Raw genomic sequence first — 27,677 nt, forward strand, 5'->3', positions numbered from 1 at the left:
GCGGGAGCAGGCGGAGGAGGGAGGGCCGGGGCGGCTCCGGTGCGGCGGGGGCTCCCGGTGCGGGGCTCCCGGTGCGGGGCGCCGAACCGGGCTGAGCGGGCTCCCGGGGCTCTGAGCCGGGCTGAGCGGGCTCCCGGGGCGCCGAGCCGGGCTGAGCGGGCTCCCGGGGCTCTGAGCCGGGCTGAGCGGGCTCCCGGGGCTCTGAGCCGGCCTGAGCGGGCTCCCGGGGCGCCGAGCCGGGCTGAGCGGGCTCCCGGGGCTCTGAGCCGGGCTGAGCGGGCTCCCGGGGCTCTGAGCCGGGCTGAGCGGGCTCCCCGGGCGCCGAACCGGGCTGAGCGGGCTCCCGGGGCGCCGAGCCGGGCTGAGCGGGCTCCCGGGGCGCCGAGCCGGGCTGAGCGGGCTCCCGGGGCGCCGAACCGGGCTGAGCGGGCTCCCCGGGCGCCGAACCGGGCTGAGCGGGCTCCCCGGGCGCCGAACCGGGCTGAGCGGGCTCCCGGGGCGCTCCGCAGGGGAGGCCCTCCCCGCCCCCCCGCGCTCCCCCTGCCTCCGCCCGGTACACCCGGTGCCCCCCGCACCATGCCCGAGCAGCTCAGCGTGGCCGACTTCTTGGCCGTGACCAGCGAGGACCTCAGTTCCCCGGCCGCCGCCTTCGCCTCCAAGATGCAGAAGTGCCGGGGGGCCGTAGGGGCTCTGGAGGAGGTGAGCTGGGTCGTGGGGTCAGACTGCACATCCCACCTGGGAACATCCCCCGCATCCCGCCTGGGAGCGCCTCCGCACCAATAGGTGCTAGTCCCTAGATGCTTGCGCCTCCCTCAGGGTTCTGTTTTTTAGGGCCTACCTTTTCACCCCGAGACTACGCTGGTCATCCTAAACGGGGGGGGGGGGGGTGCCCTTTGCATCTTCCGAGTAACCCTGACGTACTTCTGTTGAGGGGCTAAGCCTGTAGAAATGAGCAAAGGCTTCTTTAAAGCTCCAGGTGCCCCCCGGGGCCAGGACATACCCCCAACCACCCTGGTCCTATTTCTAGGACCAGGGCATCCCCATCTGCCCCTCTCCGGGAATCAAGGCATCCCTCCCCGAGGCCAGAGCATCCTTCTTTCCCGCCCGGACCAGGACACCACCCCTGTCCTGAGCCTCAGGACATGCCCTCAGAGAATCAGCCCATTTCCATCCACTATCAAGCTTCTGTGCTGGAGCCAGCCCTGATGGGATGTGGTGTTGCTGGGGGGTCTCCTCCTTGATCAAAGCCAGGGGAGTATTTTCAGCCTCCCCCCCAGAGCATCAGCAGCTTTTTTGGGAAGGGTGGAGGTGGTGGGGTGCCTTCATCCTCCTCCCACCTGGAATAAAGGCAGTTTCCAGCTGGTCCTGTGGCTTTTGCTAACTCCTCTTAGCTACGGAATGACTTTGAAGGAAAGCCAGGGCTGGCAGGGAGTGGGGGGCCCCACGTGCCAGGGCTGCTGGGATACCTGAGGGCAGTGGGATGGGTGTCCCAGGCCTGGAAATCTGGAAACACACCATGTAGCATCCTGGTCCCCATCAGCACGTGCATGTCACTACCACGGATCCTCTTTCTAGGAGGGAAGGGAGAGGCAGCTCCAGTCAAGAGGGAGCAGCAGGAATTTTGTTTGGCTGCTTGGAGAGGCCGTGGTTAAGGGATGCAGGAATTGGGGGGGGAGTGACAGGGGGTCTCTGGGATTGCCTTAGTGAAGCTCCAGCAAGCATGAGAGAGAGCTGGGCATCATGACTGCTCCCGTATGTGCCATGGACGGCACAGGACCGAACCCCCCACGCCACTGGAGGCTCTGGGGAAGGGGCCAAACCGCTGCCAGACCTTTGGCATCCCCCTGGTCCCAGCACGAGGGGAGGAGGGAAATCCAAGCAAACCAGCTCCACGCTATCCTTGGAGCCCCAACAGGGCGATAGCATGAGGCAAGGGGAATAATCAGTCGTGGATTTGGGAATCACTGGGGGATGGGAGGGACACTCTGACCAAACCGAGCCACGGTCTTTCCTGTCATCACCCCTCAGACTGGCTGGTGACTTGGCGAGCAGGAGGAAGCGAAGGATGCTGGTCTTACTCCAGTCACTGCTGGGTGGGAAGAGATGGCTATACTCTACCAGGACCCTGGGACAGAGGATGACCACGTGCACCCAAGAGAGGAACAGGTCTCAAATGGGGGGCAGGAGCAAGCAGGGAGAGGACTGGAGATTGCTGCTCAACACTGCTGCTCAATCATCCTGATACTTCCCGGAGCTACTGTGTGCCTCAGTTTGCCTCCTGAGATTAAAGAGGGCTCTCCCCTCCCAGGGGTTTGTGGGACTTCAAGATCCTTGAGGCTGCTGCGGAGACAGAACCTGAGGTCTCTGGAGTGGGCTTGGATGGTCAAATCCAGCTCTTGGTTGGTGCTGGGTGCTGTGTGCATGTCAGAGGGCACTGGGCCCCTCTGGGCTGGGGCAGGGTGACGAGGCAGAGGCTACTGGCAGATGAGCTCCCAGCTTACCCTGTTCCCCAGGGCAGCCCCACATACTGCTCCTGGCCTGGCAGCTTGGCACCCTGGCTCTGGCACCCGTGGCGGCTCCTTCGCCGGGTAGCACGAGCCAGCAGCAGGGGGGGAGATAGAAGAATAGCCTCCATTGAGCATCCTGCCTGAGGTCCCCAGGCTGTGAGCCCAGCTAGCTGTGGTGCAGGTGTGCATTCATCGATTCCTCCATCCCATGGGGAATTCCTCCTGCTGCCATCCCTGTTGTGCCAATGTCCGCAGCTGCCCCCTGATCAGAAGCCCTTGAGCTGGGCCTGGGGGATCATGGGTGCCATCGGGAGCTCCAGACATCTCTGCCCCTCCACTTCTGAGCAGCCAAGGATCATGTTCCTGGCAGCCAGCCTGGTACATCAGGGATGCCAGTGCTGCCCGCAGCTGCCGGCAGCACTGTGCAGTGGTTCCCTCTGCATTTACCACCCAAATACTTGTCTCAGCTTGCCCTGTGCCCAGTGGTCGACCCATGGACCCCTTCCTGAAAGCCCTTGTGTCCTTCCCTGGATCATCCCTGCTCTGCTCTATCCTGGACACTTGAAGGAGCATCTTTGCACACTTGCCCAGTGATGCTTTCAAAGCATTTTATGCTACCTCTGTTTCCCCTTCCCAAGACTGCCAGATTTGCAAGCCCGGAACATCCAGGCATCCAGCCCTGGCTTCCCCCAGAGGCAGGGAATATCTCAGCTCTGGAGAGCACCTGGATTTGACACAGAGAAGGGCCATGGGAGGCTTTGGTGCACCCCAACATTCTCCCCACTGTAGATGAATTGTAAGACTCCCCTGAGCAGGGCGTTGGGCTCCCACCTCAGCCCCAGTCCTCTCCCAGCCAGTTCATCCTGGCAGCACCACATCTGATGAAGAGAGCAGTGCTGAAGCTAGGCTGACCCTGGTGTCAGGAAATCGGCCTTGACATCAGCCCGAAAACCTCTGACAGAGCTCAAGCAGAGAGAGCCTCTGTATTGTAATTCCTCTGAGGTTTCATCCCTGCCCTTTCTGCTGTTCACGCCCTCTAAATATTTCCAGCCTGTTATCATGGCTTTGGTACCTGCAGCCAAGCCACCCTTAACCCTTTCCTGGTGCTGGGGCCAGCATGTGCTCGGATGCTCAGGCTGGCAGCACCACAGCTCCTTGCCTTTGCGTTGGGTGGGGCTGAGTTTGTCGTAGTGCTTGGGTGGGGTTGAATTTGTTGTGGTGCTCGGGGGGCAGATCATGGCTATACAGGTAGGAAGAGATGGGGGAATGGGGAGAGCTCTAAACCAGGGCAGGATCTGGCCAGTGGGGCTGCAGGGAGACTCATGGTGCTGGGGACCATGGGCAAGACCCTGCATGAGCTCGAGGGGGTTGGAAAGCCACCTTCCTTGTTGTGGGATTCTTGTGGTTTAGCACACAACCGGCACAAGGGTTTATGGGATTTGGGTCCCCACCAGCAGGAGGTGGGTCCTGTCTTTGGCTTTGTGGGGAGCTGGACACCCTCACACATCTCACCTGGTTCTGAGCCATGGGGATGGGATGATGTGTTTTACATGATGCTTCAACCCCTCCTTGGTTGAAACAGTCCCTGCAAGAGCCAGTGAGGCATTTTCCATGGTTAATAGAAGCTGCTGGGATCCAAAGAGCCTCTCACCTCCTCCTACTGTCTTGCTCAAACCCTCCTCTCTGGGGCCAACCAAAGCCCTGCCTGGCAGCAAAGCCATTGGGACCACATAGCCCTGGCAGGGGACTGGCTGGACGCTGTGGCTCCAGTATCCCCAGGATGCCTCCAGCTCCTTTCCCAGCCCTGGGAGCTTGGATCCCACCCCACACATCTGCACAGCAGAGCTTTAGCCTTTCCAAGAGCCAGCTGGGCTGGGGGAGTGGCAGTCATGCTTGGCTAATGAGCTCCATTTGTTTTCTCTCTTTGCTATTGCAGAGCCTGGATGGGGACCAAGCTGTGCTCCAGAGGATCAGGAAATATGTGAAAGCCATTCACATCTCCGGGCTCAGTGAGTTGGGCTTTGGGAGATGATGGGCATTCCCAGATTATGGGGCTGGGGGGCGTGTGATAGTCCCATCCTCCACCAACATTGGTCACACCAGGCAGTCATGGGTGCTGGTGAGGCTGGGGGTATTTGCTACTTGGGTGCTACCAGCCCGCCAGTCTGGCCACATGCTGAGGTGCCAAAAATTGTCTTAAAATGATACAAAGAGGGAAATGGAGAGCCTTAGGAGGGTTGTTTTGGATATTCCAGTGCTGTCTTGCAGCAGGATCAGTCCAGCTTTTCTACAGAGGTGGGTAGCAAGCCCAAAAAAAGTACCTGGGGAGATGGTGGGTGCTGGCTGCTGGTGGAACCTCGAGATGCAACCCGGTAATGTGCTTAGATGCCAAAAACTGTCTGAAATAAATATAAAAAGGAAAATTGAGAAGCTTAGAGAGGTTGTTTTTGGGAACTGCTGCTGTCCTGCAACAGGATCAGCCCAGCTCTGTTACAAAGGGATGGAGAGATGGTGGGACCTCATGCTGTGACCGTGATATGTCGGGTGCTGCAGGGTCACCCCATGTCCCTCTCCGGTGTTCCCCCCCATACAGCCCATGTGGAGAATGAGGAACAGTACAGCGAGGCCCTGGAGAACTTCGGCAACAACCACCTCTCTCAGAACAACCATGAACTCTCCACTGGCTTCCTAAACCTGGCTGTCTTCACCCGCGAGGTCACTGCACTCTTCAAGAACCTGGTAAGCTGTCCCAAATCCACTTGGGTTTGGAATCCCCCACCAACCAGTGCAACTCCTCTCCGTCCAGTTCAGCTGCCTTCCACCACATGCAGCAATCCCTACCTCCCACCCTGGGCTCAGGGACACATTCCCAGTGCTCTCAGATCATCTGATATCCCTGGTACTGGATTTATAGCTCACTCCCAGCTCCCTGGGGCCATTGACACTGGGATCTGATGGGAAGCTGGGGCTGCTATTTTCATTTTTTCCTTTTTCCTTGCTTTCTGTTTTTTTCTCACATCAACTGTATCTCTGATCTTGCTTGCCAAGAGTAAATCAAAGCCACAGTGGGCTGCACAGTGGGGCCATGGGGAGCAGGCAGAGGCGGCTGTGAGCTGAGCCAGGAATGGCTCTGATGGAAAACTCAGCTCCTGAATGGAACTGGGTTCATGCATGCCCCGCAGCAAATCCCTGGTGGGTCCCATGTGACCCCCTCTCTGTTAACTTTCAAATCCCCCTCTCCAAAGGGTGTTTTTGGCCCCTGGCTCTGCTAACAGAGGAAATTGATTTCTGCTGCCCTTCCCCCAGCAAGAATTTCAAATTTTTGGCATCTTCCTCTCCTGGTTACCCCAGTCTGGGCCTCCCTGCTCCTCCTCTTCCCCATCCTGGCTTTCATAGCCTGCTGGACTCCCATGCTCCAGTATGGCTCTGTAGAACTGTCCTGATGGAGGAGTTTGACCAGTTCTGAGGGTCCTCACCTCCCGCCCCACTGCCTCCTGCTGCTGAGTGAGGTTCTGTGCCAAGACCCTCAACCAGATCCAAAAAGCTGTGTTTCCCCTCCTAGAGTCTCCCTGGAGCTCCCACGTTACCCCTGATTTGGGGGTGGTCCTGTGCCCTAGGGCTGGATTTCTCCCCAAGTGCTGCAGAGGACCAAAACCCTTTAAAAAAAAATCTGGGTGCACTGGGAAAGTCCCATGTGGGTGGTGGAACTGCTCTCACAACTCTAAAACGGGGTGCCGCTCCGTGGGCTGCGTGGAGGGATGCCAGGACAGCAGTGGGCTCCTATGTCGCCACCACGGACCCCTGCACAGCACTGGTAGAGATAGTGGTGGCTGCATTGCTATCCCCAGACCGCAGCAAAGGGAGACGTTTTGCAAAGCCCCTTTGACATGAGTGAGGTCTTTGTATCACAGGATCATGGAGGGGCTGGTTGTGCTGCTGGGTGCTGGGGACAGGGAGGAGGTGTCGATGGGGGAAGACAGCTTTGTTTTTGGCAGCTGTGCCGCTGGTGTGGTTTGTGGGAAGGGCCACATATGTCAGACATCTTGCAACCAGCTTCAACAAGCCCCAGCGTGCCCTCTGCCAGGATCCTGGATTCAGCCCCACTTCCAGCCTCTTTAACCCTTCCTGTGGCAGTGATGGAGCTGGGGGAGGTCCCTGGCACTGAGAAGGACCTGGGGCTCCAGCTCCCTGACTTTCCCCACCATGCGGTGTCCCTGTCTCTTCCTTCTGCAGGTGCAGAATCTGAATAACATCGTGTCCTTCCCCCTGGACAACCTGTTGAAGGGGCAGCTGAAGGATGGCCGCCTGGTAAGTTCTGTCCCCAGGGTCACTCGTTTGGCGACATTCTGCAGCAAGACCCCTGGTATGGATTCAGCTCGTGCCTGTGGCCAGGAGAAGGAAGGAGCCAGTAATAGGGGCTGGAAGAAAGCAGTGAGGGTTGGAGTGACAGAAGTGAGGGGTGAAGACCTGGTAGGGTCACCCCTTACCCTCAAGGGGTGCAGCAATGCAGAGCAAAGTTCTCAGCTCCTTTAGTGCCACCAGCTCTTTTGCTTTCCCTGACAGCTGCCACCCCTTCTTTCCTTTGCCACAGGATTCCAAGAAGCAGATTGAAAAGGCCTGGAAGGATTATGAGACCAAAGTGTAAGCAACACACTGCCTCTGGAAAAATCTACCTAATCTCACTCTGCACAAAGGTGTTTTGTCCCCGGGCTGGGGCCAGGCACTGATGGTGCCAGTTTGTCATGGGGAGGGTTATGGTCCAGCTTTTCCCAAAGAGGAAAGGGAGAGGGGCTGAAGAGGGCCTGGATATGTTTTTCCTGATCCCATCCCCACTGTAGCCTCCCACATGGGACACCCCTCAGAGCAGGGATGTCCCCAGCCCACCTCCATCCCATTCCACAGGGGGAAGATGGAGAAGGAGAAGGAACGAGCCCGCTTGGCTGGGGTCATCCAGGCTGAGCCAGCAGCAGTGGAGATGGCCGAGGACATGCAGAAAGAGCGGCGGCTCTTGCAGCTTCACATGTGTGAGGTGGGGGCTGTGCCAAGGGAATTGGGGACCGTTCCCTCCCAGAAGCTGAGTCCCAGGGGAGCACAGGGGACCGCTCTGCTAGAAGCTGTGTAGGGACATCGGAGCCTGTCCTGGTATCCAACACCAAAGCAGCCCTACCTGTGTGCTGGGAGGGACCCTCGTCCAATCCCATTCCATTGTGCCCCTGCATGGTCCCAGCTCAGGGATCCCCATCCCATTCCCATGTTGAGGTCCCTGGTGGGATGCAGCTCCAAATGGCACCCATGGTGCCTCGCGAGGGTGGCCCCATAAAACGCAAGAGTGGCAGAGCAGGGGAACAAGCCTGCAATGGGTTGTCTCAGAGGTCTCCCAGGTTCCTGAGGACCAGATCCTCGTGCTGCCCCATGCCTGCCCAGCAAAGAAAAGGGGTTTATGGGGAGGAGGCTGTGCCTGCCTCTGAGCTGGGACCCAGCCAGATGAGTCAGTCCCTTGAATAGCTCCACTGTGGGATAAATAACAGGACATGGAGAGGTGGGAGCTGGAGCAGGGCATGTGCACCTGTGTTTCTGCATGCGTGAGAGCTGATGCTGGCCGTGGAAATGGGAGGGCAGTTCTTCTGAGGGGCTGGGGACCATGTGATGCACATGGGTTTATAGGAAAGTGGGTTTTGTTACTTCCTGGGCTGGGAACCGGGACCTGCTTCACCCCATAGGGGGATTGTGTCTCCCCATCGTGGGCCATCTCACATCCTCAGGGCTGTGGGAGCAGTTGGACATGAGCCCAGGAGTGCTGGGAGCATCCCTTTGTTCATGGGTCCCAGCCAGCGCTGCCTGGGACGCTCTGCTGCCGCTGTCAGTGTGGGATGTGGGTGGCAGGGCAGGGACATCCATGGGAGCTGGGCACATGTGGCCTTTTCTAGGTGGGAGATGGTTCAGGGGTAGAGTCGTGCTCGCTGACATTGACCTGGTATCTCCAGCTTGCACAGAGCAGTTTAACAACCGCCCCCAGTCCAGTGATCCCTCAGGGTGTTGAGAGTGCCTGGGGCACTGGGGGACTCCATTCCAGGAGCTCTGGAGCTCTTTTCCACCCTGGAAAGCCCCCAGAGCTCAGAGCTGCCTCCCCCTTGCCTTGCTCCCCACTCAAAACCATTCCAGCAGCTGGAGAGGAGCGTGCAGGGGGAAAATCTCTTCCCCTCCTTATTTTGCTTAGGGTGAGCGAGACTGTGTCTTTCCTTCCCTGCCTGCAGCTGATGGATGGGTTTGATGCATAAAGCTGAAATTCCCCATCCCACGGGGCACCTCAGCAGACCTCCAGTGCTGGTATGCTGCAGGTGCTCGCTTCTTGGAATCTGATTTTTTGTGAATAAAAGGGCCATGTCTTAAAAAACATTTGGCCTTTTTTGTTGTGGGTTTTTTTTTTTTTTCCTTCACAAGCTGCCTTGAGTTTCAGTTATTTATTAACTCCAGAAGTAATGAGCAGTGGGGGAAGCATGCTTGGCTGGAAACCCTGGAGGCCTGCCTCAGTCCTTGAACTTGCCATGTCTTGGAGGACTTCCAGAGCCAGGTTTTTGGGGGTGGTCCCTAGTGAGCTGCCTTCAAATCCAAAATCATGACTCGACTTCTTGAAATCCAGCCAGTGTTTTAACCTTCCTCCCCATGCTGGGAAGGGAATCAAGGGCTGGGCAGGCCCTTGCTCTTTCCTCTGGGATATTTTCAGCTGCTCCTTGTCTCTGTCACCTAACCAGGTGTCTTCTCCCCCTCCCAGTACCTGCTAAAAGCCAGTGAGTCTCAGATGAAGCAGGGCCCAGATTTCCTGCAGAGCCTCATCAAGTTTTTCCATGCTCAGCACAAGTAGGTGCCACCTGGGTCAAGATGGTTCATCCCCAGGGCTGATTGTCGCCCTTGGGTGGTCCCATGAAGGTCTGGGGTATTCTACTCTAATCCCAGACCCATAAAGCTGTTGGTGGAGATACTGGGCAGAGCCCTTCACTCCTCAGTTTTCTCTGCGGAGTTGAAATGTGCTTTGTTGTCTTGAGGAACTGTAAACATGTCCATGGGGCTGTGGGAGGGGCATTGGCCTGAGAAATATCTGATTATTTAGTTTCTGGATGGATTTTGAGGGATGAGCTCAGCTGAGCAGCTCTGGCATTAGCCATGCGGCTTGTAACAAGGGTGTTTGGAGGGAGGATCAACATCCCCTTGCCTTTCCCGTTGCTCCATGAGGCGGGAATAGCAGTGTGTGGGAGTCATCATCTCCTCCAGCCCTCAAGTGGGGAAACTGAGGCAGGTTGAGACAGTCACTGTGGTTAAAAGCATGTTTTTGACTGGGACTGTGACCCAGGGACCCCCCATAATGTGGCTTTTGGCAGCACTGCTCCCCAGTGAGTTGAGCTGGGATTAAACAAGAGGCCAGTCCTACATCCCAAATATCTGGGGTATCCAAACCCCATGGGCTTGGCCTTTGCTGAGCTCTCTCCAGATCCCTGTAGCCAGGGAGCAAGCACAGCTTTCCAGGGAGGGGATCACCATCATCTCCTGCCACATTCCGCCTAAAACCCCTCTTTTTGCCTCCATCTTCCCCATCTGCATCTTAATCACCCTCAACAAACACCCAGTTTCTTCCAAGACGGCTGGAAGGCTGCCCAGAACCTCTACCCCTTCATTGAGAAGCTCGCTGTGTCCCTCCACACGGTAAGGCCTTCACACAGCCATCCAATGCCCCTCAGACATGTCTCCCAGGATGCCACCCCCCTGTCCCCATGCCAGCCCCTGGGAACACCTGCGCTCAGTGCAGCAGTGAGGGCAGCTGCTCCCTTTCCAGCTCCACCAAGCACAGGAGGAAGAGGTGAAGCAGCTCACACAGACCCGTGATTCCCTCCGCAACATCTTGCAGCTGGAGAACAAGGAGGTGAGACCCCCAGGATGGGCAGGGAAGAACTGAGAAGGAGCATTGGAAGGGTACTGGGTACCCTACGGTTAGTTTGGAGATGGGGAACAGAAGGGAGAGGGGAGCTGGGTTAACCTGTCCAGGGACCCGGAGACATTTGGATGCTGGGAGGGCATGGGGCTGTCTGGCATCCTGCTAGACACACTGCACCTCTGTAAGGACAAGATCACCTGGGGCAACAACCACCTCTGTGCCTCTCACTTTGATTTTTAATTGTATTTTTTTCAGGAAAACTTGAGCAGGAAGAACTCTGGCAGTGGCTACAGTATCCACCAGCACCAAGGCAACAAGCAGTATGGGACAGAGAAGTCAGGATTCCTGTACAAGAAGAGTGATGGGTGAGGATGAGTGTTATCCTGGAGAGCTCTTGGCTTCTTCCCGATATTGTCAATGCTCATGGGAGGCCCCAGAGCTGGAATCCAGCTCACAGGACATTTAGCGCTCTAGGAGTTAGAGAAAGCACAACCCCATGTCCAGAACACCATCAGGCCTCTGCCATGGCTGGTTTGGGATATGGATGTGGGTGACTGCAGCTGTGCAATCCTCACTCCTTCCTCCTTCTCAGGATCCGCAAAGTGTGGCAGAAGAGGAAGTGCGGTGTGAAGTACGGCTGCCTGACCATCTCCCACAGCACGGTGGGTAGCGTGGGGGCTGCAGCCCTGACCTTTCTTTGTGCACAGTTTGGGGCTTGGTGTGCATTGGATTTCAGGTTTAGTTTTGCCCAAACTGATCACAAATCTGTCTGGCTTAAAATTCGATACAGGAGGGGACTGGACGGTCTAAAGAAGGTCCCCTGTGTCTGACAGGGATCCAAAGGTGGTCCCCCATGTCTGGCAGGGGTCCATGGGAGATGAGGGTGGACTTGGTTGGGGCAGTGAGATGGACGATGGGGGTCCAAGACAAGCCCAAAGGGGATGGGGCTGTTTGGGAGGGAAGGGCTGCCCCCTGGCGTTGGAGGCTGGAAACTGCAGGAGGGACAGAGGGACATCTTGGAGCCATGTTCTCCTGCAAACGGTCGCTGTTCTTCTAAAATGGGTCAGACGGGGTCTGATTTGCATGGTTATCCCAAGAGAAACCATCTGTGGTGGTGGTTGTACCACCACAGTTGCCACTGGAGATGGTGATGCCCATCCCATCCCTTCCTGGTCCTTTAATCCACCTTGGTCCTCTCACCCTGCAGATAAACCGTCCTCCTGTGAAGCTGAACCTCCTCACCTGCCAGGTGCGGCCCCATGCTGAGGAGAAGAAATGCTTTGACCTGGTGACACGTGAGTACCTGAGATGAGGTGCTGTGGCTGGGGTGAGGTGTTTGACCTAGAAGTGGGTCAAACTGTAGTGGGTCCTTTCCCTCTTTTGAGTGGGTTTTCTCTCTGAAACACTTTGGCACCCTCTTTAAATGCTTCTAATCTGGCTCTGGGTGTCTTCCTGACTGTCTTTACAGATGAAGAACCAATCTCTCCAAGGAGATCCAAAAAGCTGAGACAAAAAGAGGTTGTGACAGGGCTCAGGTGATGGGAGAGTGATGTGCAGTGATTTAATTTGTAATTAAGCAGCTCCTTTGAAGATGTTTCAGCTGATTCCTGCTGTCCTGGATGTCCCTAGACCATAGAATCCTAGAATGGTTGAGGTTGGAAACAACCTTAAAGACTGTTTTGTTCCACCCCCGCACCATGGGCAGGGACACCTTCCACTAGACCAGATTGCTCCAAGCCCCGACCAAGCTTTAACGATTCAACAGATGTGGTAGACACAGCTTCTCTCCTTTCACCTTCTCCCCTCTCTCCCCATTCCTGCAGACAACAGGACATATCACTTCCAAGCGGAGGATGAGCAGGAGTGTGTTGTGTAAGTGCCATAGCCCATCCCTCCGCCTCCACGTGCCAGATCCTGCTCTGCCTTCCCCATCCTCCTCTTCCTACTCCCTTCTGCCTAGGTGGGTCTCGGTGCTGCAAAACAGCAAGGATGAGGCCCTGAGCAATGCCTTCAAGGGGGATGGGTGCAGTGGCGGGGTGGCGGCAGGCACCGGGGTGGATGGCGGAATGCAGGAGCTCACCAGGCTGGTTATCAGTGAGGTGAAGAATATGCCAGGAAACAAGCAGTGTTGTGACTGCGGCGCCCCAGGTATGTCAGGGCCTGGGCTGTCCCCCCTCCCTGGGTGTGAGTCAGCTCTCACGGGAGTCACAGCATCTCTGGGGGCTGGGCATGGTGCTGAGCACCTCGCCGCTCCCACCACAGATCCCACATGGCTTTCTACCAACCTTGGCATCCTAACATGCATCGAGTGCTCTGGTATCCATCGGGAGCTGGGTGTGCATTATTCCCGCATCCAGTCCCTCACTCTGGATGTTCTCAGCACCTCCGAGCTGCTGGTAAGCTGCTCTCTGAGCCCAGAGGTCTCCTAGCCCCTGGGAACCACTCTGTGTGTCTCCCAGACCTCCTCTGATGTAGGGTTCATACCTGCTCCTCCATCCCATCTGTCCCCAGTTTGCTCCCGGGCTTGCAAACTTGCCTCAGTTTCCCCAGCACAGTGGTCTGGGCAAGGGGGACTCTGCAAAGTAATTTGCTAAGCAGGGGCCTACTGGCCCCTCCCAAAAGAGATTTCCATTGCCATAAGAGAGCATCATCCTGGCAGAGATGCTGCTCTTGCAAAACCCTGGGTGGATCCAGTGGATTCCTTCCTTCTGGGACGAGATCTGGCTGGAGAAGGGTGAGTGTGGCCAGGAGGGCTCATGTCCTTCTGTTCTCTCTCCCTAGTTGGCTGTTAGCATTGGGAACACTCACTTCAATGAGATCATGGAGGCCACGCTACCCACACAGGACTGTCCCAAGCCCTCGGCCAGCAGTGATATGTGAGTCAGGGACTTGGGTGTGCTGGGAAGAAGACGAGAAAGAGGAATAGGAGTGCATGGTGCGTGCCCTGTTCTTGTCACCATGCTGCCACTGCCCATCAGCTCCAAGACAGCCCTGGGATGAGGCATCCTGGTGTCACTGCGGGATTTTGGTGGGGATCCGCACCTCTTTGGAGGTTTACCCCTAATCCTGACGCTTCAGGAGGAGGCAGGAGCACGGGGCTCCACACCCCAGCTCCATGCCCATCCAAGCCCTTCTCCCGGCAGGGCTGCGCGCAAGGAATACATCATGGCTAAGTACATGGAGCGACGCTATGTGCAGAAAAGCGGCCAGGACAACCCCCACGGCCTCTGGGAAGCCATTCGAGCCCGTGACCTCCTGGCCCTGCTCAAGGCCTTTGCTGAGGGGCATGACCTGACCAAGCCCCTGGCCAGCCCTGAGGGTCAGGTGAGGCCTGCACCTGACAGGGAATGGATTTTCCCTCTCTGGGTGGCTGTGCTTGGGATTGTCCTGGGCTTTGGGCAGGGATGTCCTGGTGGGAAGATGAGTGTCCTCAGGTCCAGCTTTCTTCTCTCCTACACGTAGGAGATGAAGCATTGTTGAGGCCAGCTCTCCTCTCCCTTCCATATCTTGGGAGATGAAGCATCCTTGGGTTCAGCTCTTTCCCTTCCATCTTGGTGGAGATGAGCACACCTGTGTCTAGCACTCCTTTCCATTCCGGGGGGAAGATAAGCATTCTTGGATCCAGTACTTCTTTTCCCCTTATCCTGAGGAAAGATAAGCATTCTCTGGGTCATCTCTCCCTCCCATCTCTTGGCAGGATGCAGGCGAGCTGCCGCTGCATGTGGCCGTGCGCCATGCCGACAGATCATCCCTTCCCTTGGTGGACTTCATCATCCAGAATGGGTGCGTCCCCAAGTGCTCCCAGTGTCCCCTGCCCCTCTCCATCATGGGAGGAATGTACAGGATGCTGTTATGTTTTCAAGCCGTGACTTTCCTGCTGTTGGCCCTGCACAGGGGAACGCTGGACCGGGTGACACAGGATGGGAACACGGCCTTGCACTATGGTGCGCTCTACAACCAGCCCAACTGCCTCAAGCTGCTCCTGAAAGGCAAAGCCACCTTCACCACAGGTATGAGCTTGGGATGGGGGTTTTGGGGTTCTTTGGTGGGAGTGGTAAGGCTGCAACCTGGATTTATCCCCCTCTTGTCCCTTGGGCAGTGAATGCGGTGGGCGAGACGGCTCTGGATGTGGCAAGGAGGCTGAAGCACAGCGAGTGTGAAGAGCTGGTAGGTGGGACGGAGGAATGGGGGAGAAGCTTAGAGTGGGGAGAGGGGACCAAGCACCTGAGGAGGGCTAGCGTGAAGGTGAGGGATTTCTGGGACGTGTCCCTCCAGTGCTGAGACCCCTGTGGGCTGCCCCATCCTGAGATCCCCCTGACCTGCCCCATCCCTCTGGCAGCTGGAGCAGGCGCAGACAGGGAAGCTCTCCCTGCAAATCCATGTGGACTACGACTGGGAGCAGCCATCAGAGTTCCCCTATGACAGTGAGGATGAGCTGGAGGAGAAGGTATCTGTGGGATCGTGGTGGAGGGCTTCCACATCCCGAGTGAGGAAGCTGGGGGAGGGCAGACCCTTCTGGGGGGCTGCTGGCAGTGGGACATCCCTGGAGCTGTGTGTGTACCCCCAGGTGAGCCCCCTCCAGCGCTCCTTCAAGGGCACATCACCACTGGCTGCCAGCCCGCTGCCCGCCTGCCCCCAGACCCGCTGGAGCTGTATGGGGATGGACATCACCAACAAGACCTACGAGAGCATCCTGGTGCCCTCACGCCCTGCACCCCGCCGGGCCCACAGCGAGGAGATCCCCCCACCACTGCCCCTCAAAAACCCTACACGGGGCAGCTCTCGCCCCAAACCCAGCCACAGCCCCACCGGTGAGTCGGAGTGCGGGGTCATCATGGTGGGGCTGTGCCTTCCCCCAGAGACCAAATTTATTGTCTCCATTGCGTGTGTTCCCCCAGAGCACCCTGAACTGCCCCGGCAGGCCTCTGAGCCCCACTTCTGTGGGTCAGCAGAGGCACTGGCACCACGCAGCCTGCCTTGTGCCAGCAGCACAGGTGCCCTGGATGGCACCCCCAGCACCCGCAGCCCCACCGAGAGCCAGCGGGCAGCGTACTGGGAAACACGCTCTGAGACGGACACTAGCAGCAGTCGGCGGGGGCCAGAGCTGAGTCCCCCACCCACACAGCCCCTGCCAGGCAGCACGGTCCTCGACATCCCACCTGTCAAGTTTGGGTAGGGACCCTGCTCCAGACTGGGGTTGCACTTGGTGTTGGAGGGTCTTTGCTTGGCATTGATGGGTGAGCTTCAACCTCTGCCACCCCCATGGCCATGGGGAATCACTGTGAAGCAAAGGAGTCCCCACCCTCTGGGGTCTCCAGAGAAGCTGATGGTGACCCAGGGATGCAGGAGGACACAAGAGCAGCTGTGGGGATCTTGAGTTGTCCTTGGAGACAGTGATGCAGAATATTTGGGAGGACACCAAGATCCTCTGCAAGTTATCATCCGTATTTTTTCTCTCATTTGGGAAAATGTGGTGGGATGAGCTCATTTGAGGGAGTTTGGGTGCTGGGGACCCTTTCTGTCAGCATCCAGGGGGCTGTGGGTGGGATCCAGGCCCCATGGGGGAAGGCCTGACCCTCCTGAGACCTCTCAGGAAGGAGAACAGGGCGGGGGAAGGCAGCAGCAGAGCAGGGGGTGACACTGTTCCTGCTGTCACCCACAGCTCAGAGAGCACCCGCTCGTACCGGCGCATTGGTGGCATGGTGGGCAAAATGGGGTCGGCTGGGTCCCCCCAGAGCCTTGGTGGCCCCGAGGACCCTGGTCTCAGCAAGGTGCCCCCTGTGCCCATGCCCAGGAGATTTGCTCCGGTAGGTGCAAATCCTCCTCTCTGCATCCCCAAACATCCCAGCTCCTCTTATCCTGGGGTGGCAGATGGAGTGATCAGGGGATTGTATCCCTGGTGCTGCCTTTTGAATGGCCTCAGGGGGTGTCTTGTCTATCACCCCGTCTTCATTCCATTTCAGGCCAAGGGGAGGCAGAAGCGGGTAAAGGCCGTGGCTGACTGCAAGGGGGACAAGGCGCGAGAGCTGACCTTCTCCAAGGGGGAGGTCATCGTGGTAACGCGGGAGGAGGATGAACAGATCTGGGTGAGTCACCATGGCACAGACATGGCACAGACAGGTGCTGGGATCCAAGTCCTGGTTCTTTTCCCCCTCCAGTTTTATTCTGAAGGAGGCTGGGTTTTTCTGGGGGGGCATAGATGGGGGACTCCTGCCCCATGTGTGCATGGAGGAGGGCTGGGAGGGCTCCACTAATGTGTCACCACAGCTTTCCCTCTCTAAATCCCTGTTGGAATTGAGCAGGGAAGAAGTTTTGGGGCTGATATCTCAAGATAAGACTCGCACTCCCCTCAACCCTCTTTCTGCATCCCCAGGTCGGCTTCATTGAGGGCGACGGCTCCCGCACCGGAGTCTTCCCCGCCAGCTTTGTCCACCTCTTGCAAGACTGACCGTGTGGTGGTGGTCCACTTGTCACTGTCCCATTGGCTGGGACTAGAGGCACCTCCCTCCTGGGGGCTTGGTGGAGCCAGGCCACTAGGGACATGTGCCCAGGATCCTGGCATGAGACCACTGCCCTCCAAGGGGGCCCAGAGACCCCCTGCACTGGGAAAACCGTCCATGGATGGCAGCGGTGGGGAGCTGAGGAGCAGAGAATGGACATGCTCGCTGCAGTACTGGGCTGAGGTTTCTGTGCCAGCCCCTGCTCCTGTGGCTCTTCCATCCTTCCTGTGGGCTCTGCCCATCCTTTGGGTTTTCTTCCTTCTCTCCAAGGAATTGGGAATGGGGGAGCTGTATTTAGTGTCCCCCGCCCTCTGCCAGACAGTCATGAAGCCTCCTCCTCATCCTGGGGGCAGCCATGGACCACCCGTTCTATACCCCACCGGTGAAGCCTTTGGGATGGGCAAGAAATAGTAGAGGGGTCCTTTTTTGTGTCCATTTCCCACCCCAGGTTCTGGGAGCTGCCTGGACTGGTGGAGTCTGGGGATGTTTCAAAGCTTCTCCAAAACTGGTAGTGAAATGCCATTTCCTGTTTTGGAGGGGGAGGGATGTTTCAAGTGGTACCACAGAGCCCCTGCCCCATGTCCCTCATGTGGGGTGGGTGCTGGATCACCGCCCCTTCCCTGGCAGGGGCTCTCAGAGGGCGTTTTGCAGCTTTTTCTAGGACCAGAATATCCCCGTACCAGTGTCCCTTGGGAGCAACCTGCCTCCATACCCCCCCTCACTTTACCCTTCACATTTCTATGTCAAATGCTTCATCTCAAAAAAGTCTTTTTAAAAATGTTTTCTGTCTCTGATTTCTAAAAAACCATTTTTTTAAGCACCATGGAGTGTGTTGGGGGTACAGCCGCCGCCCTGGCAGTCCCCAGCATGGTGATGTGTCCCCAGCTGTTGCCGTGTCCCCAAGGCTCCCGGTCACTGGCATCTGTGATCACACTCGACGGGGGGGATTATGGGCACCTTCCCTGCAGAGCAGGATGCTCATGCTACAGCCACCCCATGTGAATGCTGGAGCAGGGACAAGCAAGGATGGCAAGGTTGTTGTCACCTACATATCCCGATGGCCTGTGCCCCATACTGCTGCCTATCCAGCCGGGCCTGAGGGGCTCCTGGCTCCCACCCCAGGCTGGCACATCATCAGCTGGCAGGGCTCTGCTGCGCTTCAAAGACTGCGGGACAAGTGAGCATGTCATCTGTCATCGCACAATTCTAGAATATTGGAAGGGGCCTTGAAGATCATTTAAGATCCCTTAAGATGTCCCCTGACATAGGGGGGACACCTGCCACTAGACCAGGTTGCTCCATGCCTGTCCAGCCTGACCTTGGATATTTCCAGGGATGGGGTTTCTCAGTACCAAAATACTCCAATATGTGGAGTACTCCAGTATAAGAGCTATTCCTATATACTGGAATTCCACGTATATTGGAACAATCCAATACGTGGAGTACAAGGATTATTCCCCCAGGGCTCTTGCTGCTGCAAGACACCAACTTTGGGAAAAATAAAGCCTGTGGCACACGGCACTGTAGCCGTGCCCCTCAGGATTCCCTAGCTAAGCCATCCCGATGGCAAAGCCCCATCCCGGGCTCTGTCCCTTGGCACTCCGGGCTCCCCACGGCCGCGCGTCCCGGAGCGCCCCGACGCGCACCTCCCCCGCTCTTGCAATCGTGGCTCTCGGCTATATTTAGCCCTCCCCCGTGCTATTTCGCTTTCCTGGCAGGAGTTTCTAACTGGCCGGGACAGCCCCACCTCCTTTCTGCTTTCTCTCCCTTCCCTTCTCTTCCCTTCCCTTTCCCCCTTTTCCCCTCCTCTCTGCTCCCTCCCACCCGGCTCCCCAGGACCCCCATGTCAGCAGTGCCCAGCTGTGCCCGCAGCCAGCGTCCTGCTCCGCTGGAGCCCCCGCCATGGGGCCCGCTGAGGAGCTGGTCCGGATTGCCAAGAAATTGGATAAGATGGTGGCCAGGAAGAGCACGGTAAGGTGGCCGGGCTCCGTGGGGCGTCTGCGCATATTTACACACGTGCGTATTTGCACACATGCTTATTTACACCTGTGCTTGTTTACAAGCATATCTGATTGTGGTTGCATGGCTTGGGAAAAGGGGGGGAGTTTGCTTTTCTCACTCCTCATGTTGTCCCTGGAGGGGCTGAGTGGATTTACGGGATGCTGCCTGCGTCACCCAAGCCCAGCCTCAGGCCTTAGTAGTCAGCACGGAGGAGATTTAATTTTACCTCTAATTTGGGGCTCTCCTGTACCCCGTTGCTCCCAGACACAGAGATTTGGGGGTAAGGGAGGGTTGTCCTATGGGTGGCAGCTCTAGACACCCCTTGGCAGTGCCAGATTGTGGGCAACAGGTGTTTGGCCCCCAGCCTGTGCACCAACACCGATCAGTGCCAGGGCCAGAGGCTCATGTACAAGCAAGGAAAAGCTCTGGGCTGGCAGATAGAACAACCCTCGATGCAGCCAGCACGGCCCTGCCTGTTGCACAAGTGTGCTAAGGGAGGGGAAGAAGTCAGTCACTGTTTCCTGGATGGTTTTGATGGTCGTGTGCTGGGGAGGCCGGGATCCAGCCCTGCCACCCTTGTGCCAAGTGAGGATCCATCTGGGGATCCTGGTGAGCCAGTTACCTGTGCCAAGCCCAGCCCTCAGAGTTAATATTTGACCGTTTCCACCGGCCTTTGCCCTGACAAGGTGCAGGCTCCTGGCCTGGGGGGCAGCACTGTGTCTCCCTGGATCTGGTGGCTTTTTGGGATGCCAGTGCTTGGTATCAAACCAGATCCCATGGCTCTGCTTGCTGCCAGGAATTACCCAGGGGTCAAGGCACAGGGGTGCTCCACACCTTTCCTGCTGCACTTTGGGATGGGACAGAGCCAGGGTCCAACTACAGCACAGGAATGTCCCCGCACCCATCAAACCAGGGGGGTCTGATCCAGCCCCTCATGGTGGGAGTCCATGGAACTGTGTCCCCGGGGGAGGATACCTGGGAGTTGGTGTCTGCTGCTGGGGCTCTAAAAATACCAAGGACAAGGAAGAGGAGAGGGAGGAGGAGGAAGGCTCCATGCTGAACTATCTTTATCCCAGCTGCCACTGTAGGGCATCAGGATGAAATCCCGGGTCTTGTGTCCCATGGACCTTCACACCCCTGGGTGGGGGACACTGAGGAATCCCCCAGCTGTTCCTAGCTCCCACCAGCCCAGATTCTTCTTGCAGATGGGGTTTTCCCAAGTTTTAAGAAAAGCTCCTGCTACCCAGCTGGAGATGTAACCTGGTGCTGGAATGATCCATCAGGATTTGGGTGTGGGACATTTCTATCAGTGTGTTGACACAGAGGGTCAGGCAATCCCAGGGAGCAGCCCTGGGCTGCTTTGGGTTCTCCTGTCATGCCCTTCCTGGTGCTGCCTGGTGCCTCCTTAAGGGCTCCCGTGGCTTCTCCCTGCTGCAGGAAGGGGCACTGGATCTGCTCAAATCCCTTACCAGCTACACCATGACCATCCAGCTACTCCAGGTGAGGGGGTTTGGGTGGGGGAACACCCAAACTTCTACTATGCCCTGTGCCCCGTGCCAGCCAGCACATCCCTAAGGATGTGTCTCTGGTGTGTGTCCCCAGACCACACGGATTGGAGTGGCTGTGAACTCAGTGCGGAAACACTGCTCAGATGAAGAAGTGGTGGCCTCAGCCAAAATCCTCATCAAAAACTGGAAGCGGCTTCTGGGTGAGTGGTGGTGGAGGGAGGCGAGAACTCCCCAAAGCCTCAATCCTCCCCAGGCAATCCCTGAATCTCAAGCCCCAGTGCTTTCTGGGAGGATGGAGTGGAATGAGTCCAGAGCTAGCATGTGCAGGCTCCTATAACCTGTAACACAGATTTTCCAAGGGCTTGTTTTCACTCCAGGATAGAATGGTGTGAATCAATGTGTGCCCCACCAAGGGCTGAGCACCTCCAGAATCATTTCCCCACCCCAGGATGCAGCTCTGCAGGTGCCTTGTGCTGGTTTGGCCCGTGACTGTGACACCCAAATCCTTCCCCCAGAGTCCACCACCACAAAAAAAGAGAAGGATGCAGATGGGAAGAAGGAGAAGGACACAGATGGAGACAAGGAGAAGAAGAAGGGGCTGGATGTTTCCAGCTGCCCTAGTGAAGGGGTGAAGCACAAGAGTACAGCTGAGAAGCACAAGGAGAAGCACAAGGAGAGGTGAGGGCTCCTGCCTGCTGTCTGGGGGCACCAAGGCTCATATAAGACCACCCTCTGCTTAAGAGTTGGTCCTTAGGAGTTTATCCATTTCTGCCTACCTGTGGATGCTGGCAGCACCTCTGGAGACCAAACTGCCTCTGGGACACCACCAGGGCAGTTTTTGGAGGAGGGACAAGTGACCATTTTTTATTTCCCTTCTCTAATTATTCCTTGGATGAGGTCAGTTTGGACAGTGGTCATCTGACCCCTTCTCTCTCTGTCTCTAGGAAGCCCGGCAAGTGTGACTCTCATGCCACCACCACCCAGGGCCACTCTGCCAATTCCAGCCCAAAGAGGTACTTGCTGAAGGATGTCCTGACCCTCACGCCAGGCTCTGCCCGGCACTGCCAGCCCAGGGGAGGCTTTGCTGGCAACCTGGGGTGGGGCTCAGGGATGGGGGATGCAGATGGACAGGATCCAGCTCGCAGGTTGCCAGAGAATGCTGGGGTTGCTGAGAGCTTCTCTCCCTTCCTTTGGACCTCCGTGGTGAAGAGAGTCCAGTGATGGCCAGAGCCCCACTCTGTCCTCCAAGAAATCACCTCTGGATGGCAAGAAAGAGAGGTGGGTGCTGGGCTGGGTGAAGATGGGAGAGGCCAGACCCTAGCCCCTCTCTGGGCTGTGGTTGGGCATGTGGACCCACCACTTGCCTCAATTGCTGCCCTCTCACATGAGGCTTGTCCTGCCAGGAGAGCCTCTGCTGACTCCAAGTCCTCAACTCTCGCCTCCTCTTCCTCCCCACAGAAGAGACTTTCAGGGGAGAGGTAAGGAGGGGGTGCCCCTGGGTTGCTTGGGGATGCTTTTAGGGTCCTCCTTGGAGATGCCGTGACCATGGAGGGGGTGAGAGTGGCTGGGAGCCCTGATCCTGCCACAACATTGGGATATTCCCTGGGAGGAGCAAATCTTCCCCTGAGGAGATTCCTGTTGGCTTCCGAGTGCTCTCAATGTGCTGGTGCCTGAGGTCCTGCCACCAGCCCCTGTCCCCTGTCCTGCGCGCCCCATCTCTGGTCATCCCCACTGTCCCATTCTGTGCCACTCCCAGGAGAGCCTCTGTGGGCACCAGCCTTTCTCCAGCTCCCACCAGCTCCCAGAGAAACTCCAGTGGCAACAAGGAGGAAAGGTAGGAGAGGAGGAAAGGTAGGAGAGACCCACTCTACTTCCAAGGGACCCCAGCAGGTCCCTGTGGCTGTGCCAGGACCCTCCCACCTGCCCGTGCCCCTTCGTGTGCCTCTGCAGAGCCAACAGCAGCAAGGCCAAACCTGAGGTGCCGCGAACCCCCAGCAGCCCCTCCTTCTCTCCCAGCCCCTGCTTCCTGGCCCCCTGCTATCTCACGGGGGACTCGGTGCGGGACAAGTGCATTGAGATGCTGACAGCTGCACTCCGCATGGACGGTGAGCAGTTCCGAGGGTGCTGGACTCCAGACTGGGCTGTTTCTCCTATGGGACAGTCCTGATAGGAGCATTCAGCCCCAAAAGGAAAGAAAAGGAGGTTGTTAGGGTTACTGATAAGGGGGTTGGATGTGAGGATGCATGTTTATAAGGTTCAAGATGGGTAAAAAATAGGTTTTTAGAGATGGAGTGTCTGGGGCATGTACAGGTGGAGAGGTGAGATTTTTAGGGGGAGGTACAGTGAGACCTGTGGCTGGTTTCACACCTGAAAGTCACCCCTTAACCTCTCTACTCTTTAGACGACTACAAGGAGTTCAGCGTCAATTGCGAGAAGATGGCATCAGAGATTGAAGACCATATCCTTTGAGGGGCTAGGGGTCTCCAGGCTGCATCCCTATGTCCCCTCGTCTGCTGGGGGGGCGTAGGTGGGCTCAAGAGTGCTGCTGGGGAGAGGACAGAGGGTGACAGGGAAAAGGACAGAGAGTGACAGACTGCTGTGCTCGTTGCCTGCAGAGGGAGCCCAGACCTCAGAGGATGCTGAGGCTAAGGCTGAAGCTGATGCCGAGCAAAACATCTCCTGAGCACCCGCCTTCATGTGGGGGTCTGTGTGCCCCCACCAGTCCCCTCTGGTCAGGGGCCTGCCTTCATCACTGGGGAAATAAATCCAAACCCAGGCAAAGCTTTTTCCATGAGCCCGCTGTAGGTGTCTGTGTCTCCTGCCAGAACCAGTCTGTCACAATGTCCAGGCTGTGCCATGTTGGCAGGGATGGAGCCACCTCTCCCCACCCCTAACTCAAAGCTTGGGGTTCTCCTGGCAGCCCCCTGAAACCAGGGCCAACCCCAGGGTGGTTCCCCTCCTGAATGCACTTTTTGGTGCATCCCAGACTCTGTGCCCAAAGCTGCTACATCAACCTGTCCAAATCCATGTTCTTTGGAAGGAGGGAGTAGACCAAGTCCTCTGCACCATGAGCTTTTGTCCCAGCACAGGGCTTGGTGACAGTTCTTGAGCCCCGCAACCTTGCCTGGGTGTTAGACATTCCAAGGCAATGCAAAGTAATTTTCCTCCCCACATCTCAAGCTATGCTTCATCCTGTTAAAGCCAAGACTGGGGACACTTCCCACAGGGAGGAAAGCCCCACTGAGATCAGCCGCCTCCACGTGACCATTGGCCCTGCTGACAGCAGCACCCAAGCTGCCATCCCCCCCTGGATTCCTTGACAGACCCCACATATCTTCCAGGAGCTGAAGAGCACAGACATGAAGTATCGCAACCGGGTACGGAGCAGGATCAGCAACCTGAAGGACCCCAAGAACCCTGGTCTGCGGAGGAATGTGCTGTGTGGGGCCATCGAGCCTAGCCTCATTGCCCGCATGACTGCTGAGGTGGGCAGTGGGGTGCATGGGGCTGGTGCCCATGGATCTCATCCATGATGCCTCTCTAGTGCCCAAGCGCTGGGTCTTGGCTTGGTGCTGTCCACAGTGGGGTTGTCCCAGCACCTCCCTGTCCCACTCCAGTGCTGAATGAGGCACGGGGAGCACTAGGAAAAAGCTGGCAGCACTGCTGCATCCCTTCAGAGTCCTGCAGACCCCCAGCCCATCACAGATCTGGCTGTGGGATGTCACACTAGCAGGAATCGGGCTGGAGTGTCCCCATTTGTCCTCCTCAACCAGGGTCCACAAAGCAGGCTCCTCGGAAGCCCAGTTTCCCCTGTGGGGAGACAGATCTCTGCAGGCAGCAATTTTAGTTTGTGGATGGGGTGATTTTTTTCATCTGGATGGGTCTGAGCTCTCCAGCAAGCACAGAGAGCAGGATTCATCCTGTTTTGGGAGAGGATGGGGAAGGTGTTGGACTGCAGTACTTGGATGTGAGCAGAGCCATGGCCACACTGACCCATCCGGGCTAATGCTGGTGGCAGGAGATGGCCAGTGATGAGCTGAAGAAGCTGCGGAACGCCATGACCCAGGAGGCCATCCGGGAGCACCAGATGGCCAAGACAGGCGGTACCGTCACTGACCTCTTCCAGTGCGGCAAGTGCAAGAAGAAGAACTGCACGTACAACCAGGTCAGGCCTGGTCCCCAGGGGACCTTGGTCTGGGGGACACCAGAAGGCCTCCACTGACCTGCTGCTGCTCCATGCCAGGTACAGACGCGCAGCGCAGATGAGCCCATGACAACATTTGTGCTGTGCAACGAGTGTGGGAACCGCTGGAAGGTTTGTAACTGTCTGGGGAGAGGCTCTGGGCAATCCAACCCTTTCCTAGCCTTTGGGGGTGGCAGAGCCCCCTGGAGTGGTGCTTTGGGGGCTGGATGAGGGCTTACCACCTGCCCTGGGCTCTGCTTCTCCTGCAGTTCTGCTGATGCTGCTGGCGATTGGGCTGGAGGGAACATGGTGCAAGACAAGATGCTGTGACACCACACTGGGCATCTGGGTGGGAAGGAGGGGTTGGGGTGGCACCAGTCCCTAAACCTCAGCTCCTTGTTCCCTTGCACTGGGCTCCCTTGAATATCCTGGGGAGCTGGCCTCTGGCAATGTCAAGTTCACTTGAGGATTCACACCTGTGAATTCAATGGTTCTTCCCTGCAAATACCTGCCCTTTGATTGGGGTGTGCTGAGATCCGACTGGGAACAGACTCATTCCTGGAAAGGGAGACTGGTACAACCTGGGTAACATGTCCTTCCCTGAGAGAAATCTGGACTTGGATGATTTGGGGCAGGAGAGACATTGTTCCATGGACATGGAGCTGTGCCTGGGAGCTGAGGGTGGCAGAGGGCCAGGTTTTAACCTAAACACCTTCTTCCTCACCTAAGTGCACACAGAGGGAGGACATGGAGGGGACAGGGTGTTTGCAGCCTGTCCAGATGCTCTTGGGATGCCACTGTGTCCCTCTGCTCTGTGACAAACGGACCATCCAACCTGGCTTGAAGGCACTGTGTCCCAGGAAGGATGGCAGGGAGAGGAGTGAGGAAGAACCCTTCCAGACAGAGTAATAAAGGTGTGAACTATCTCTGCAGCACAGACTGTTTCCTAAGGTGGGTCTGGGTCCTCTGTCTCAAGTTTATAGCTCCCCAGCTTGAGCTTCAAGGTCACCCAAGATCCCTCACCAAATTCCAACATGTATCTCAAATCTACCAGCCCCAGTTTGGGATATAACCATGGCTTGCTGCTCATCCATCACCTGATTGATGATTAAAGACCTTTAATTAAGGCTGGACCAGCTCCCTGGCCTGGTGTGGATGCTGCAGGTTGCTCCATGGTAGGGCAGAACTTCCACCAACAGCAGGGAGCATTTTCCAGGGAAAAGGCATCAGGGACCAGCTGGGAGACATCCCTTTGGCTACAGGAGTTCTGAGATGAAGCCTTGTGGAACCAAGCCCGTCCCTTCGTTACCACCAGCCTCTTCCAGTGGCAGTGGGGTTAATGGGAACACAGGAAGATCATGGTGACCATGGATGGCCATGGATGGGGATGAGGGTGCTGCTGCCATGCCTGCATGAGCCAGAGGGTGAGAGCAGAGAAGGACGGTGAAGCTGTTAATTAACCCGTCATTAATTTTTTAATCTTGGGCTGAGGTGTTAATTTTTTCACAGTCAGTGCTGTTTGCCGCCTGACTTTGGTGCTAAACCCTCTGTGTTAGGGTGTCCCTGCCACCCCTGTACCCACTGAGAGAGCTCTCTGGGCTGCGGTGCTCGTTAGCATGCTGAAGTGATTAATGAGTCTCCAAGGCCATTCTTTATGCTTGTGACAGTGCGTGTGGCTGCAATTAAGGAATATAGTGGATTGTAGGGGATGAATAAAACATCACAGTGACCTTGAGCTGTGAGGAGAGCACATGACTGGGGCTCCCGGCTGTGCCCAGGGTGCCTCAGGGCACGTTTTCTGGGACGATGTTGAAATAGGGGGATTTTGGACCTATTTTTTTTTGCAGTCCAGTCTAATAAAGGTGTTTAAGTGATAGCAGAGGAAGCCAGACTCCAAGTATGTTATGATGGATCTCCTGGCATCCCTCTGTGTCATTCTGTCCCCCATGGACACGTCCCCAGGGAAAATGTCACTTTGCGCCCCCTCCCCAGGTTGCCTGAGAAATCCCAGAGGAGGAAAGGGAGGGGCAAACTGGAGAGCTGGGAAAGCCGGGGCTCCGCTGATATCTGTGCTAGGGTGTCCCCCTACGGACCCAGGGAGAGCTTTTCCAGTTGCCTGGGCTGGAAGAGCTCATGGTCCCGGGGACTGCTCCAGCCTCTGGGGAGGTGCAGTATGTGTCCCCCTCCAGCACTGGAGCTGGGGACAGCGAGGGGCTTTCTGGTATGCAGCTGTTTATAGGCTCCATTCGCCAGGCTGATCTGCTCCACAGGAAGGGCACAAATGTGTGAGTGTGTGTATTTCAAAAATCCAATTCCCTCTCTCCTCCCCAAGTGAGGGTCCCCTCCTCCACTTCACATCCCTCAGGCTGCCAAGGAAGAGGAGCGGGGAAGATCCCTGGCAGCTGCCCACCCTGCCAGCACTCAGCTCTCTCTTGTACTTTGGGGGAGTGGGCACTTCCGTTCTCATTTCTCATCAGTGCTGGAGAGGTGGAACCATGGCTGCACCAGCAAATGCTAATATTGGTCCTCCCTGCCTTCTGCGGGCAGGACACACAGACAAGACAAGAGCCCTCAGGACCTCTGTCGCAGCTCCAGCCCAACGTGGGGCTGGTTGTTGCCATGCAATGATGGAGACGCCTTACGGTCCCTGCCAGGGGTTGATTTGCCCAGCTTGAGGCTCCAGGTTTGGATGCTCCAAAGCTTCAGCAGAGGTTGGTGCCTCTTCCTGCCTCTCCCTGCCTGTCTCTACATGAATCACACAACCATTTCAGTTGAAAAAGACCTCCAAGATAATTGAGTCCAACTGCTCTCACAGAACTGCCAAGCCAATCACTAGCCACATGTCCCCAGCGCCACATCAACACATCTTTTAAATCCCTCCAGGTGACTCCAATGAGATGCTCAATCTTCTATTTGATGGAATTTTCATATTCAACTTCCAACCTGCAACACTTCAAACAACCCCACAGAGTGTCCAAACTCAGCCAGGCTTCCCTGTGAGAGGACAGCCACTACTGGTGCTGCCAGACCATGTCCCTTCCCCAGGGACTG

General features: G+C 56.9%; 2 protein-coding genes across 5 annotated transcripts; both read left to right on the forward strand.

Moving 5' to 3' along the window:
• The first annotated feature begins 56 nt into the window (after nt 1–56).
• ASAP3 (ArfGAP with SH3 domain, ankyrin repeat and PH domain 3) lies at nt 57–17,712 on the forward strand. 2 transcript variants are annotated; one of them, XM_066204588.1, is made up of 26 exons: nt 57–699; nt 4,444–4,516; nt 5,101–5,246; nt 6,741–6,815; nt 7,099–7,148; nt 7,410–7,536; nt 9,280–9,365; nt 10,130–10,205; nt 10,336–10,422; nt 10,690–10,799; nt 11,027–11,096; nt 11,642–11,729; nt 12,258–12,306; nt 12,395–12,582; nt 12,697–12,830; nt 13,216–13,310; nt 13,578–13,758; nt 14,132–14,217; nt 14,329–14,444; nt 14,534–14,601; nt 14,774–14,881; nt 15,002–15,245; nt 15,333–15,606; nt 16,097–16,241; nt 16,398–16,520; nt 16,808–17,712. In XM_066204588.1, exons 1-26 carry the CDS (start codon nt 577–579, stop codon nt 16,880–16,882), a joined length of 2,997 nt encoding a protein of 998 aa, XP_066060685.1. In that variant the 5' UTR covers nt 57–576; the 3' UTR covers nt 16,883–17,712. The 2 variants fall into 2 exon arrangements, with proteins under 2 accessions (XP_066060685.1, XP_066060686.1); XM_066204589.1 differs by lacking the exons at nt 15,333–15,606; nt 16,097–16,241; nt 16,808–17,712 and having other exon boundaries at nt 16,398–16,517.
• Nucleotides 17,713–18,677: 965 nt separating this feature from the next.
• On the forward strand, nt 18,678–25,558 carry TCEA3 (transcription elongation factor A3). Of its 3 annotated transcripts, none has more exons than XM_066204609.1 (14): nt 18,678–18,905; nt 20,373–20,435; nt 20,538–20,643; nt 20,959–21,121; nt 21,388–21,456; nt 21,653–21,721; nt 21,847–21,921; nt 22,200–22,277; nt 22,394–22,548; nt 22,845–22,900; nt 23,773–23,928; nt 24,462–24,608; nt 24,687–24,758; nt 24,896–25,558. In XM_066204609.1, the coding sequence occupies exons 1-14, from the start codon at nt 18,837–18,839 to the stop codon at nt 24,902–24,904; spliced, it is 1,287 nt and encodes a 428-aa protein (XP_066060706.1). In that variant the 5' UTR covers nt 18,678–18,836; the 3' UTR covers nt 24,905–25,558. The 3 variants fall into 3 exon arrangements, with proteins under 3 accessions (XP_066060706.1, XP_066060708.1, XP_066060707.1); XM_066204611.1 differs by having other exon boundaries at nt 18,679–18,905; nt 22,460–22,548; XM_066204610.1 differs by lacking the exon at nt 20,373–20,435 and having other exon boundaries at nt 18,680–18,905.
• Nucleotides 25,559–27,677: the final 2,119 nt, after the last annotated feature.

This window comes from Chamaea fasciata, unplaced genomic scaffold (assembly GCF_029207755.1).
Source record: "Chamaea fasciata isolate MVZ Bird 193981 ecotype frontalis unplaced genomic scaffold, bChaFas1.0.hap1 SCAF_26, whole genome shotgun sequence".
In the NCBI taxonomy this organism is placed as follows: Eukaryota; Metazoa; Chordata; class Aves; order Passeriformes; family Sylviidae; genus Chamaea; species Chamaea fasciata.

Coding starts and splice junctions, on each gene's coding strand:
- ASAP3 (XM_066204588.1), top strand. CDS start 577: ATGCCCGAGCAGCTCAGCGTGGCCGACTTCTTGGCCGTGACCAGCGAG. Junction 5,247..6,740: donor CTGCACTCTTCAAGAACCTG/GTAAGCTGTCCC, acceptor TTCCTTCTGCAG/GTGCAGAATCTGAATAACAT. Junction 14,218..14,328: donor GACTTCATCATCCAGAATGG/GTGCGTCCCCAA, acceptor GGCCCTGCACAG/GGGAACGCTGGACCGGGTGA.
- TCEA3 (XM_066204609.1), top strand. CDS start 18,837: ATGGGGCCCGCTGAGGAGCTGGTCCGGATTGCCAAGAAATTGGATAAG. Junction 21,457..21,652: donor GCCAATTCCAGCCCAAAGAG/GTACTTGCTGAA, acceptor TCCGTGGTGAAG/AGAGTCCAGTGATGGCCAGA. Junction 24,609..24,686: donor AGAACTGCACGTACAACCAG/GTCAGGCCTGGT, acceptor GCTCCATGCCAG/GTACAGACGCGCAGCGCAGA.